The sequence below is a fragment of the Silurus aristotelis genome (assembly GCF_946808225.1).
Source record: "Silurus aristotelis genome assembly, chromosome: 1".
NCBI classification, from domain to species: domain Eukaryota; kingdom Metazoa; phylum Chordata; class Actinopteri; order Siluriformes; family Siluridae; genus Silurus; species Silurus aristotelis.
Genome location: NC_139574.1, coordinates 26,398,877 through 26,414,237, shown reverse-complemented (window position 1 = coordinate 26,414,237; position 15,361 = coordinate 26,398,877). Strand labels below are relative to the sequence as shown.

The following is a 15,361-nucleotide window of genomic DNA, read 5'->3' as shown; positions in this document are numbered from 1 at the left end:
TTTTTTTTGTTTTTTGAGAATAAAAAAAAAATTATTTGTTCTTTTTCAATCAGATTCATGTCATTTAATAAAATTGATAAATTACAATCATAATTACATCCTGCACAGAAAATATTTTTTTTAATAAAACATTTTTTTTTTAGAAAGTTCTCATATCAAATGAGATTCATCATACAGAGACCTATGCAATCGGAAAGGGACGATTTTTTCTTTCATAAACGGCCTGATTATGAGGTATGGCACCATCCACTGCTTTCGTCCGTGTGCGCTGGCTCACATGTCTATGTCACAGTTTTGAGATGGTCGAAATGCTCCTCATCAGTATCAGACCAGTGTCATTTACAGCATCAAGCCAGGATCACACACACACACACACACACACACACACACACACACACACACACACACACACACACACACACACACACACACACACACACACACACACACACACACACACACACACACACACACACACACACACACACACACACGAACAACAGAACCCCACCGAATTTCATCATCAAAGAAAATGTACGAAGATGACATTTAAAATAATCAACACCAAATTCTGAAAAAAAAACAGTTTAAACTATTTACAATAAAAGTGCTTCATATTGGGTCTTGTCATTGTAAAACACATTACAAATGTGTACATACAGTATACACACCACAAAGAATGAACAACTTTTCTTTTCAACCCATAGTGAAACATCAATCTGTTATCAGTGCAACCATGGAACCATCAGTCATGTACCATGGGGGTTGTTTAGATTATTTGGCATCTGGGGAAACAGTATATTTTTTTTTTTACAATTATATACTGTAAAATACAAACTAATTTGAATATATACAAAAACTATTGATATACGTTTGTTTTTTTTTCGTCTCATGATTTGCTCTGCATCAGATCTTATTAAATAAGAATTTGCTTTAAAAACATATGAAAGCACTCTTTCTAGACCATGACAGCAATCAAGTCTAAGATCAGGCTTACAGTAGTGCCCATTTCCACTGATCTTATAATCTAGTATTGGTGATTAAGGATATGTTACACAAAATGTACATTGTAAGCCAGTTAAATCTTCTAGTAAAATAAGATCTTTACATTGAAAGAATGTCTACCATCCACTTCCTTATGGTAGCAAAATCTTTACAGTTCATGGCTTTAAAAGAGAATATCTTCATGCTCAATCAACAGCTGAACAATCAGTTTCTGGTGCCTCATGTCGTTGAGGGTGGCTAGTGTGTTCTGGTCCGGAGGCTGCATCAAAGTTGGCCCAAAGACGATTCCAAGATTCTCAGCATTCATGAGATTTTCTTTTTCATACATAGTGACTCTAATGAAAAAGAAAACATAGATTATCCTAGAACACGTCATAACTACAATTCTCTAACAGCAGTTTTTTAAGAGGAACTATCAGGTGTTTAATAGTTAGATCCTGACACCTTTAAAGCATTCAAGAGGATACCATTGAAAGAAATGTATGCATGACAGTATGATGAAATACAATACAAATATGATTTAATAACATACAAAATAAAGAGTTCATCTGAAATATAGTAGCTTTGAGAGCAGGTGAAAAGACAGGCACAGAGGCAAAGTTTTGTTACCTTTTTATCTGCAGTAATAAAACATACATGATGCTCGGTTGATTGTGTTTGTAAACATGTAATTACCATATTTTTCGGACTATAAGATGCTACTTTTCTCATGTTTTGAACCCCGTGGCTTAAACAACGAAGCGGCTAATTTATGGATTTTTCCTGGTTTCACAAACTTCAAGCCAAAAAACTGAACCCCATAACATTAGACCAATGAAATTTCCGAACGGAAACGAAAAAAAAAACGCACCTCACCTGTGTTCTGAGCTGCATGGCTTCGGTAAAAAACTTCCATGGAAGGAGAAAGATAGTGAACAATGACTTTCTTGGTAGGCTACTGTTTAGATACACGCCGTTGTAACACGTTGTATCAGGGTTAAGGGAGAGCTCACTAACTCCAGTTGCAATAGAAATCATATAAGCACAGACAGGTTTCCAAAACTCGCGCTTTTTTATTTTTCTTGGCAACAGCGTTACGGGTTAGTCAAAGAAACTTAGAAATGAGCATCAGAAAATAATAAGGACATATTCCTCGGCCTTGCACACATGCAGTAATAGCGGAAAAATGCGGCGGCAGGCTATTCCCAAAATGCCGCTCTGCTCTTAAAGGAGCCACAACATATTTCACCCGTTACACCGAGTAACAGACACTCTCTTTCGTTAAAGCCTGTGTAAAGTTCATTAGTTTCAGTGTAAACACCTGCGGCTTATAGACAGGTGTGGCTTATTTATGTTAAAAATAAAAATCTTTGTCAAATTCAGTGGGTGCGGCTTATATATGGGTGCACTTTATAGTCCGGTATGTCATAACTTTTGCTTAATACAGCTGTATAGCACATATTGAGAGCAGAGTATGAAAATCAGTAACCTTAAGAATTTTAGCCAAATATTGCTATTACACGAGTCCACTGCCTACAACAATAAAAAAAAATGAAACCTTTAAGGAAAAAACAAAAAAAGTTGTCACATCAACACAAGCACAGCACCATGTGAGCAGATCGGAGCTAAACCTCACAGCAGCAAGATGGTGCTCACCTTTTTAGATGAGTCATCAGATAGCGAAGAGTCTCGTAATGTGCAGGAGGAAGCTGCAGCAGGCCATCGTGGATCGCTTCTAGCCTGGTGTCAGGGTCGTTTATTTCTATACAAAAGCATGTTATGTAAACGTCTGCACTACTTCTGTCATTTTATTTTTCTCTTCTTCATTTAATTGCATTTCAACTAATCTTTCCATACACAGCATTACGATTTTCCCCAATACTGAACCAATCATATATTTAATATTAGGCAAATATATATATATATATATATATATATATATATATATATATATATATATATATATATATATATATATATATATATATATATATATACACACATACACACATACACACATACATATATATACATACATATATATATATACACACACACACACACATTATATATACACATACATATATATATATATATATATATACATATACACCCACACACACATATATATACACATACACATACACACACACATATATACACACACACACACACACACACACACACATATATACACATATATATATATATATATATATATATATATGAGAATGATAGCAGTTTTGTCTCAAATTTGTTTACAGTCTATTAAGTATTTAGGCAATGTATTTATTTTCCTAGTAGTGCTTACTGGCTGCCTGGATGAATTTGGAGTAAACGTTGTACGTGATGACAGGGATTGGCAGATCTCTCAGATAGAGTTTCAAAGCTCCTGTGATGGTGTTGATGTCTGGATATGCAGTAGCACTGATGTCTGCCTTCTCACCATCTGGGGAGGGCAAAAATAAATAAATAAATAAATAAATAAATAAATAAATAAAGTGTGTTTCACGGAAACAGCTTTGCTAAATTCAGCCCATCAAGTCTTGCTGCTTTCAAAATTAAATACCAATGCGAATATTAAGCTATTATAAGCTTTTATAACTTTTTGCTCACCCACCTCTGTCAAAGGCCAGCCTCACATCGTCTATATGTTCTGTAAAACCTGAGACTCTGTAGAGGCCTTCTGACTTCAGTCCTAAACAAGGGGGAAAAAACTAAACCTTAACATTAATCCAATTTAATTTGGAATATACGCTTACTTGCATGTGAAAACCACACTAGTGCACGGTTCGATTAAATGAAGTTTAAAGGAAGACAACTTGTGAAAGACTATTCTTCTAATTGCTAAATATTCAGAATGGTATTATAGTATATCCAAGTGAAAAGAAAACAAAAAGTATGACTCCGTATCCAAGCATCCTGAAGGTGCGGCGGCAGGCTATTCCCAAAATGCCGCTCTGCTCTTAAAGGAGCCACAACATATTTCACCCGTTACACCGAGTAACAGACACTCTCTTTCGTTAAAGCCTGTGTAAAGTTCATTAGTTTCAGTGTAGACACCTGCGGCTTATAGACAGGTGTGGCTTATTTATGTTAAAAATAAAAATCTTTGTCAAATTCAGTGGGTGCGGCTTATATATGGGTGCACTTTATAGTCCGGTATGTCATAACTTTTGCTTAATACAGCTGAAAAGAAAACAAAAAGTATGACTCCGTATCCAAGCATCCTGAAGGTGAGGCACGCTCAGACGGGATCTTAAAATAAAAAGACACGGACGTCAGTACCTCTGTGCTCTATCTCTTTGATGCACATGTCCACCACCATAGGCCGTGGTGTATTGTGGGCTTTAACCAGCGTGGTGAGGTCACAGCTAAAAACCTTCTTGATGCGCCGCAGGTCTGGCTGGCAGTCGCTGGGCACCAGCTTTGAGCATTGCTTATGTACATTCAGTCCACAGTCTGCAAAGGGTCAGAGGTGAAAAGGTCATGAGAATGTCACCAAGCAGTCTCCAGTGAATGACAATGGGGGATTGAACACAGGGTGTTTAAGTGTGTGCGTGTGTGCGCGTGTAACCTTATTGGTGAAAAAGGTGACTGTGTGAATGGTGTCCAAACGTGTGTGCTAGCATGGGACTGTAAATGACGTACGTTTGTAAACATTATTATGTTCTTATGCGCACATGCTAAATGACTGGGTGTGATCCCGTGTGAAGCTGTACCTGTAAATGGGTGTGTTGACTGTGTGCTCAGTCTAAAATTCTAGAACACTAGCTCAATATGCATGCATGTCTGTCCTTCTGTCTATATTTCTTCCAGAGCAACCAATCCATCACTGCCACTGTCCTTAGGGCATGAGGAGCAGGAGCAAAACAAAAGCTTTCTCTCTTCTCCAATTTGCTCAATACAGTTCTGCGCCTCACCATATCTGATGGCAAGAAATCTTGCCTGTGGCTCAGGCACCGACAAGAACAGCTCTTGTGTGAAGATAAAAGTTATGGTAAAAAACCTCTGAAAACCACTCGCTGTATCAAAACCCGTACAAAAGCCTTGTGACTAGACACTTTTGGGAACAGAGAATTAACTTAACAGCATACTAACAAGCCTTTATATTTACAAGAGCATATGAATATGGTTTTGCAGCATTCTTTCATAGTTTAAGCAACAAACTGTGCACTATATGTCTCATATTTTATATTATATATCTTTTATATTATATATCTGTGCAGCTAAACTATGCTGGAAAAGGTTTGGGATAGAATTTGCTTTGAGATTGTATGTTTTTTGGTGGTGATGTGCACAATTTTATATCTTGGTATTACAGTATATACAAAAAGATCTGACTGTCATTCAACAAAATTTCATTTTAGAAAAAATATTAAATAAAAATGCAGCTTTCATTTAAAACCATACAGAGCCTTTTGGTTACTGAGGTTATGCAACTCACTGTTAAGATGAGATTTAGGTGTAGCATAACATTAATAGTCAGTGGAATGTCCTCACAAGAATAGCAAGTCAAACAGATACAGTATGTGTGTGGATTGCAAATCGCAACAGTTTTTATTGTGCATCGAAACAGTTCTGTTCCTGTCTTTGTACGACACATGGGTGTGTTGCTCAGACGTCTGTCTTCGACACACAGCGTACATGCCACTATAAATAGTTCCAAGTAAACTGTAGGAAGAACTGGTTTAAACCAGGTGTTGTTCAGGAATGTGATACAGCCACATTGCATTGGCATGGCTACAGCTTTGATTTGCAAGAAACAAGCCTACTGTCTCTGTTCAGGGCTGAGTCAGTGGACACACCACAAGCTGCCAGAATTAACATAAGATTTCATTATTCAGAGCCCAGTCTACCATTTCTTTGGGCACAATTTGATAGGAAAGATTTGCTTTAAAAGTCTGTACTTGACAAATAGAACTGTTCAGGTTTTAAAAGTTGGAGCCCTTTATTTGTGCTGCATGTTAAGGTAAATGGCTGAGTGTTACCTGAGCAGCGAACACCCTGGGCGATGAGACCCCACATGAAGTTAGCACAGTATTCGCACCAGTGTGGGCCTCTGAAGGTATGTACCTACGCAGCAGGAGGCAGAGAAGACAGTTAGATAGTTACTTTTATTGTCCACAAAGTGTCTTTGGCTTCAGCATGCAATACAAACAAGAACATCACATAACCTAATAATATTTACTAACTATTAAGAACTTGATCCTGCTGTATGTGACAGAAATACACCCTAGATGGGACTCCATGACAATGCAAAGCACAGAAGGCGGTTGTATGTTAAACTGTCCTCAATGTGTAAATAAATGTGCGAAAGAAACATTTATTTACACATTGGGGACAGCTCAACATACAACCGCCTTCTGTGCTTTGCATTATTTTGGAAGCTGCAGGTAACTGGAAAACATGAAGTACACCCATATGGACACAGTGAGAACAAAAAGTTTTATACTGCATCATCTTGTTGCCTGTAGCCATTCGGATTTTAATAAATTGATAAAACATTTAAGGAAAATGAAAGCGTCTATTTCTATCTGTTGATTTCTGTAAAGCTGCTTTGAGACAATGTCAGTTGTGAAAAGCGCTATAGAAATAAACTATCTATCTTCAGTTTAAAAAAACATTAAGAGGTACAAATGACTTACATGTGACTTTGAATCTGTTCTCCTAGAATCGGTTTCTAGTTCTAAAAGAATTTTTGCAGTAATGACAAGTCATATCAACCCCAAAACAAGCCCAACTGATATACTGTAAATAAAGTCATTTAGATCAATTCTAATACATTTTGTGCCTTGATTATCCTAATAATTAATTCAAAATGATGCTTCTCCTTACTATTGTGGAATGAATATATATGAGTAGAATATAAGGGAGTGTCAGGAATAGCATAATAAAACCTGTGTCTGCCCTTCAGATTTGCTAGTAACAACATGAAATGACATTTCATCATTTCAAGATGTTCCTCCTCCTCCGGTTTACTCTTAGTAGATAATTCTCTTAGACACAAAACGGTGAGTGCACTAGCGATCCACCAAAGCACAAGAGTTATTGAGCTGAGAAATCAATTCCTATTAATCAATCCTGCTGTTAATTGGTTCTCCAATTGGGTGTAGTACAGGATGTGATCATTCATCGACCACAGTCGTAAAGTTTACCTTAAAAATTTGCAATATCCTCAATATCTACAGCCATGCATTTACTTAGTGCTTACCTTAAAATTATGGACCTTTTCATAGTTGCATTGCTTCTCTGACCCATCTTTCAGAGCACTGCGTCTGCCCAGCGGTGAGTTGGAGATCTGTGAAAATGCCAAGAACTTTATTGGCTTCCAGAGCAGTGTGTCTTTAACCCCTAGCCTCAGCCCATACGCTAGAGCTAGCAACTCCTGGCGCTTTCGCTCCTGTCTCCTAACTCGAAGAGGAGCCAGGTCACTCAGAGTTGGCTCCCACTGAGCCTGCATCTCCTCTGGGGAGAAGATGTGGTGGTGGACAAGGCTGTAGTGAGAAGTATCAAGGAAATGCCTGCTTTAGCTCAGAGTGCAAACTGAGCTTGATGGACTTCATGGTGAGGATTAAGATAGAAAGAGGGAGGAGGTCTGCCTTGGGGGCCGGAGTGTGCCTAACACAATAGGAGTCATTCAGGGCTGCCAAAGAAGGGCAAAAAAGAGGGAGGGAAAGGGTAGTGTATGAAGGATCGGAAAGGGGGAGGCAGAAGACCTTAGTGTGGCTCAGCAGCTCTCAATTGCGGGATCGATTGAATCCAGACTGTGTGTTCTGTTAGAGGCGAATATCTGTTCAAGCACTGTGCTCCTGACCACACGTTTCCACTCTGCTTCCCTCAAACACTGGCCATCCCTCATAGCACAGAAAACAAAGAGCCACACTTCAACATAGAGGCCAAAAGCAATAAAAATTTTAGAAGATTATAGTATAGTCATAGTGCTGAGCAATTCTTTTTATTTCCCTCTCTGCCAATCAACTCTTCCTCATCAGTCTTTACCCACACATGCCCAGCCAGTCCAGATGATCTGCTTGTGACTGAACCAGATAACAGACATAATCACATTACACTCTCCTCACAATATAATCTGCTAGTTCTTAAAATCCTAGTCTTGCTTTGGGCCTAGGTTGGCTGATGCACAATACTTCTCCAGGGAACCATTTTAAAGGCCAGCAGCAGAATGCAAGCCTCACATGCAGTGTCCCACATAACCACAAAGTGGGTGTTCGGCTAGACAGAAACAAAAACTAAGAAACTAGCAGAGACAGACACTAAAGGGCATGCTTCTCCGTATTTGTATATGATGTTTGGGGCTGTGGTTTTCAGTGTAATCATTTATACACACAGCGCTAATCTCAGTAGAATGAGAGGAACCCGTTCCAGATGATAGCACAGCGATTCTTAACAAAGATAAACAGATATGCCAGAAATGTTTAAAGAGGGCATTTTCCTATATGGGTGTAAAGAAACAACCAAAGATAAGCAAATTTCTAACATAGCACTGTTTGGTGACAAAGCTGGCCTTAGAGACTACTGCTACTGACCTCTTTGGTCTGACCTAAAAGAGCTACAGCCTGGGGGTGAGGGTGGAGGGTTCTAGAACAGGTGGAACCACCTATAGGGAACACAGCATAGCTCTTAATCAGCAAACAAACATAACTTCTATGCAGAAACTATAGGACACATTCAAAGCTCAGTTGAGTCACACAATATTTGTGATGGCACACATTAATTCTGACATAAGCTACATATACTGTAGCTTATACAGTTTCTCTTTTACATGCATCTAAATTAATGTAAGATTTTATTATTTCTCTGGTTAATTCTGGTTGGTTTTTGGATAAGCATTCAAAAAGTCACAGAAGCCTCCCAACAACAAAGAGATATTCTCAAAATAATGTGAAACAAGGAAGTTTTTGGAAAAAAACTAACTAAAACACAGACATTTAGCTTTACTGTAACCATGACAGTATTTGGGTTAATTCCAAAATCTAATCAGTTTATCTACTGGTTATGAAACCTGCAAAAATGTAACCACTCATTCTTAAACCATCAAACATCTGTGAACATAAAGTTGCAGGTATAACCTATGGATAACAAACAATAAAGTAGAAAAATTGTGACATCTGCTAGTTACACTTGACAATTTAATTTAAACCCTATAAACATTCAACCACTTGTCTGTGATATATTGCTCTAATGAGAATCCTAGGCAGACATTTGGGTAGACACATGCACAGACACACTGCCTGACGAATGGCAAAAATTGTATCTAGGCAAAAAAAAAAAAAAAAAAAAAAAAAAAAAAAAAGCCGTTGATTTTCTGACCAATAATTTGCACGTAACATCGATGTATGACAAAGAGAGGAAGTAATTCAAAAATCTATTTCTTGTTCTTAAAAAAATATATTTTAGTATTTTTAGGATAAATATGTCCCACAGGAAACTTTTAGGCTTATATTTGTCACAATTTGGCACATTACCTACAGCCATCTTCATTACGTCACATTTGTTAAACTTAACCCAGAAAGAGAAGGGAAATATTGTAATAAAATGTAGCATTTGTATATTATTTTGGTTTCATTTATTTATGGGTTTGTTAAGTACAGGCATTAAAATTGGTTATAATATGTTAATATAGACAGAATTTTGTTTGTCAAAATTTAGTTGCAGCAGCATCTGATGGGAATTTTTTTTTTTTTTTTTTTTTTTTTTTTTTAACCAAAATGATCACAACAAAGAAGGGAAATAAGGGGAAGGTTGTGTATAGTGTATGTATACAGTAAACCTAAATTCACAATGACTGACACATTAGCTAAAATAAGCAACTGTTCATTCAATGCACAGTTCTTGCATTGTGTACATGCTATTAATAATAATAATAATAATAGGCAGGTACACCAACAGCTTTGTCACTGAATTATACAGAGGACAGTGGATGCTGGTCTATCTGTAATTACAGCACTGTTCACTTAAAAACACAATATAATACAGTATGACATGGACCAAACTGCATGTTTGTATTTATACTGGTTTCCTATGTTGGAGTAAGATTTCTCTTGAATATGGGTCACCTTATTCCTGTCGGAGATGGTGCCTACCTTCAGGGGATTACATTTACATTCGTTGGTTCATGGACTAAAAATATCAGCAGTCTAAAAAACTGTTGAGGAGGTAAAAATATACAAAACATTTCAAAGGGCTAATTTAAGTATTTCAGGGACGAGTAGGTCTTTAATCATTGTTTGAAGACTGCCAGTGCTTTTTAAACATTTAAGGGAAGTTCACTCTTCCAACAAGAACACACACACACACACACACACACACACACACACACACACACACACACACACAAAAACAAGTCTTGAAGCCTGCCCTTCTTATACCCTGAGTGATGGTGGGACCAGCTGCTGCTCCATTTTGAGCTTTGAAGGAAAGCATCAGTGTTTTAAATCTGAGACAGGTGGCTACAGGAAGTGAAGAAAATGTAGAAATGGGAGGGTGTGGGAGAATACAGAAATGAGAAAAATACTTTTGAGTTAATACTATGATACTGTTCCATAGTACTGATTTAAACTGACATGTCTTTATACAGTACAGTGCTTTTATCTTCTGTAGTAGCTTTATCTTGGTTATGGCTGAAGTGAACCTGGAATATCAGGGCATATTACAGACCCATATTTACACAACTAAGAGTAATTTTGATGACCAAACCATCTATTGGTAAACTTAAACTGAACACTGGTAGAAAACCAGAGAACCTGGAGTGAGAACATGTAAACCATTGGGTTCAGGATCAAAACTGGGGCACTGGATCTATGAGGAGGCACTGCTACTGAATTTCATGCATTTTCTTTTCTTTTCTCTTACAAGAGCATTTAGCTTAAATCCTTCTTAGCCGTGGCAACGCTGCAGTGGCCCGAAGTCTATTTTGGGAACACTGGATGTGAAGCAAAAATACTTCTAGAGTGAGATGTCATTTCATCACAGGGCACCATGCACACAAAACCACACACTCATTCACACGTATGGGATAATTTACCTTACCTAGTTCACATATTGGCATGTTATTGGGAGGTGGGAGGAACGGCAAAGCCCAGAGGAAAACCACAGAGACAGTAACCCAAGCTCAAGATCAAAAAGTCAGCACTGTGCCACCCAGGTTTAAATCTACTTTATAATAAAAAAAATAAATAAATAAATAAATAAAAAGAATCCTTGTTGAGTGAAATGACAAAAAAGCTTCCGAGATGTGTTCAGTTTAAAATTGGCCTTAAGGGAAAAAGAGAAGACTTTCTGTCTCTGAGCACATTTCCTTTTGTCTCTAAATGAACGTTAAGAGAAGAAATGGCTGAACAGTGAGGGATAAAGGGAACTAGTCGCCTTTCAGAAATTAGCCCATTCTCTTTAGTCACGATACAGAGACAAAACACAGCAGCTGAGTACATGAAGAAAACCAGGGCATTGTGGAATAAAGTAATACACAAGTGGTTCAATGTTGGCCGTAGAGACACAGAAAAATAGTATGGCACAAACAATATAGTAACAGTGCAGCTTAGAAATCCAGTATGTCTTTATAATCTCTAAAGTCATTGCTTGGAAGTCAAAAAAACATGCAATCATTGTCTCTTTATATGTAAGGGTTTGAACAAATAGTGACATGCGCAAAGATACCATGCACCTATTATACAAGCTATAATAATAAGGTAAATAATACTTGAAGTAAATAATAAATCAAAATAATATTTAGATTGCTTATTGAGATTAGATGAACGGCAAACATCTCCTAGATCTGTCATTTTAGGATTATAATTTTAACAGACATATACATTTCTGAGAACAAGAAAACCGCAGCAGGCCTCATTTAAACTATGATTAATTATGCAGAAACATGCATTGCAGCATAAGCCTAAGTTTTATGAAAGACCTCATCCATCAAAACAGGTCATTAATCAGCTACTCAGAAATGCAGAGTGGTTTGATAAATGAATCTCATCATGTTTGAAGTTGGCTGAAATTTGGCAGACAAATTACCAGAGCAATTATAAGGCCAGAATGTGGACAGCATGTGGCTGAACAGGTAGAGTGAATCAATAAAGCATGAAAAAGTAGCATGTTCATACCTTAAATATTGTGTGCAGGATATCCTTTTGAGCGTGTCTAAGTCAGCGCTAGCTACCATGATCCAGGCAGTACAATCTATGTGTGGTGCCACAACATTAATTGCTAATGCTGAATTATTAGATTAGATTAGATTAGATTCAACTTTATTGTCATTGTGCAGGGTACATGTACAGAGCCAATGAAATGCAGTTAGCATCTAATCAGAAGTGCATAGATAGCTTATTTACAAGTGGCAGTGTAATAAATAAGTATGAGGTTATACAGAAGGTGTAGTAATATGTACATATAACTAGAGTTTTAGTGTAATAAATATTTAGTGTTTACTACTTTGTGTTGAACCTGACAGATCATTTACCTCAGGGGCAGCTCCACCAACTCTCAGGAATTGGACGATGTTGCTCCGTGTATTATGATTAGATTCTTTTTTTTCTTTTTTTTGCTCATAAAAGCTCGGTTTAACGTGGTTTAGTGACACGCTGTCACACTAAGTAAAACCCAGTTACTATAGCAACTGCTCATGAATAGGTACAGAAAACAGTTGCGCTAAAATGCCAGTATCAAGTCTCATCAGCTGCAAAGGTTAAAATAACTAAGTAATATAATACTTTCCTGTCAGTAGTACCTGAAGGTAAATTACTACCATGAGATCTTTTTTTTATTGTAAATCCATATTCAGACTTCTAAATCCATTTGTTTGTAATGTACATTCAGAATTACACAGTAACATTTAAGTTACAAACTCACACTGATACCATGTTGTATACTGTAGTGATGAAACTACATGTTCTCATGATACAATCATAGCACATACGGTTCATTTTTTATCTTTAGGCCTCTTTATTTAAATGATCCAGGGCAGAGGAGATATGTTTTATTCATCAGGCTTAAGGAAATGCTCTAGAGCTGTGCATGTGCTGTGTAAAGAGATTAAAGTGTTGGGTAAACAGCAAACTCAGATTATTCATTGCCTTTCTGCAATTCAGAGGGGAGGAATTTCATTTGAATTTCTCATTTCTCATAGCCAGAGGATGTAATGAAATTGTATTTTACAAGTGCAAACAAGATCCATATTAGCTGCTGCACTATTACATATCAGCAGAAAAAACAATTCCTCTTATAAGGAACGTCTGTACATCTGCAAATTCATAGCCAATTAGTCAATCATGTGGCAGTAATACAATTTATAAGTCCATGCAGACATATGTCCATATGCAGACATAAGAGCTACAGTTTGCTCATATCAAACAACTGAAATGGTTTAAAATGTGATCCCTGTGACTTTGAACATGGCATGTTTGTCAGTGACTGACAGTATGGTTTGAGTATTTCTGCTGATTTTTTATTCACAAGCTCATGAGTGTCCATAAAAAATACCACATTGATGAGACTCAGATAAACTTTTGCGGTGACATAATTGGCTGGTTGGATAACTGCAAGTAGGCGTCTAACTGATCCCACCTAAACTATTTCCTATTAAAGTGGCCAGTGGGTGTACATGTGAGAGTAATTGCTTGTAGACCCATCATAAACTGGAGTTCATTTTCACTCTACTTTTCAAACAGGATAAAAGCTTGTGTTGTTTATGTCTGTTTTGTTCACTGTTGATGTACAAGAAGCATGAGAAAGCCTGTCTCACCGCAAAACTCTCAGTTGAGCTGTTGAAATTGCAGCCTGCTTTTGTTTTGCTCCTTCTCTCTCTCTCTCTCTCTCAATAAAACATCACAGCTAAAATAAGTAACACATCATGCTATATTTATTTATCATTGAGCTTCCATAACTCAATCCACATCTCTAATAAAGAGTGTTTAAGCACCGACTGTAACGACTGAATCCATCTACAGTACATATAGTAAATAGTTTAGAACCATAATTCCCAATGTGGGCTCTGAAATACCCAAAAGTTCAGTATGAACCAGTTTATCACATGACTTCTTGCTAAGCTCCTTTCTCTGCTTGAAGTCACCTGATTACTAATGACACTCTCTCACACCTTTTTATTTTTATTAAACTTACCCTAACCCTAACCCTTTAAATAACCAGGTGTTACTTTGCACATTCTTACCTAAAACCACTCCAACCAAGCTTTAGTTATCTGTCTAGTTTGAATAATGTTTTGACTGTAGCCTGCTCCATTGGTACTGAGCAAAGCACAATATTCTAATAATTAAAATGCAGTAATGTAACTCAAACCATTATCAATCATATTTATTATTATGTTCCAGTTTCTACGTGTATTTGACTGCTCACACTGAATGGTTTTAATGCAAACCTCAATAATTCAAATAATCAGATTATAAATAAGGAATCTAATGACAACTTTAATGCGAATGTTCTCAGTGAGTTCATGTCAGAACATAAACAGCTCTAATTACATATAATGAGCCTAATAATTGAATAGTTGGAATGAGTTTAAAACTATACCTATTTTTAAAAAGACTGTTTAAGAATTGCAGGATTTAGATTTTCCATATTATAAAAGTATTTGCTGACTTGATGTGGAGCTGAGAATGATTTAGTTAAAGTTCTCATCTACAAAAAAAGCACATTGCTATTAAACTGTTTATGTTCTTGCCCCCTAGTGGCCACTTAAAAGATAAAGCAAACTAAACCCAGCACTAGCTGAAAACTCTATAATCTATAAAAGCATGCAAGCTTTTCCTTGTGTACCATCTCCATTATTAACATTCTGCTGTTCAATAGACCATGGAACAATGTCAGTGGAGATCCAGTGATGTGTGATGAAGTTCAGATTCTGCAATCTGTCAGCTTTTGCTTGTATACACTACAGTGGAAACTCGGAGCTCGCGATCGAATTAAATGAGTAAATAACACTATTTCACTCCATAACACTTAATTATTAGACTATTTTAACAATACTTTATGTAAATTAATAGCAATTACAATGCTTAATTAAAAAAAATAAAGTACAGGTACAGTAAAGTATGCAGTAGAGAATTACAGTATAATAATACATAAAACAATTTTAATGAGATAAACCTTGATTAGAAATGTTAAAACTAGCGTTTTGAGCAGCTCGCAGTTGCTCACGAGCCGATCTGAATGAGAGTCACCGGTCGGAATGAAAGTCGCGAGCATGCGAGGTCGCGAGCGCTGAGGCCGCGAGCTCCGAGGTTCCACTGTATATATAATTTTTGTTAGAGGAAAGCAATTTTCTATAGTTTATTTCAAACAATCATGTCTAATAATGATTCTGAAACTGAATGCACAGAAACAAGTGCCTTTAAACACT

At 36.9% G+C, this 15,361-nt stretch overlaps 1 protein-coding gene and 2 long non-coding RNA genes across 3 annotated transcripts in view; 2 read left to right on the top strand and 1 right to left on the bottom strand.

Annotated features, from left to right (window-relative positions):
• Positions 1-358: 358 nt before the first annotated feature.
• chn2 (chimerin 2) overlaps positions 359-15,361 on the bottom strand; it is a 39,069-nt gene continuing 24,066 nt past the window's right edge. The window contains exons 7-13 of the mRNA XM_083559671.1: positions 7,199-7,285; positions 5,976-6,060; positions 4,273-4,446; positions 3,605-3,682; positions 3,296-3,433; positions 2,641-2,746; positions 359-1,340 (exon numbers count right to left, since the gene is read on the bottom strand). Of these exons, the coding sequence (XP_083415797.1) occupies positions 1,169-1,340; positions 2,641-2,746; positions 3,296-3,433; positions 3,605-3,682; positions 4,273-4,446; positions 5,976-6,060; positions 7,199-7,285 (840 nt within the window). The 3' untranslated portion in view covers positions 359-1,168. The remainder of the gene's footprint in view (positions 1,341-2,640; positions 2,747-3,295; positions 3,434-3,604; positions 3,683-4,272; positions 4,447-5,975; positions 6,061-7,198; positions 7,286-15,361) is intronic.
• LOC310736716 lies at positions 1,339-2,897 on the top strand. Its single transcript, XR_014536623.1, has 2 exons — positions 1,339-1,672; positions 2,401-2,897. It is a non-coding gene; the product is annotated as an uncharacterized lncRNA (long non-coding RNA).
• Positions 3,775-4,350, top strand: LOC310736764. The gene is made up of 2 exons (XR_014536651.1): positions 3,775-3,912; positions 4,221-4,350. It is a non-coding gene; the product is annotated as an uncharacterized lncRNA (long non-coding RNA).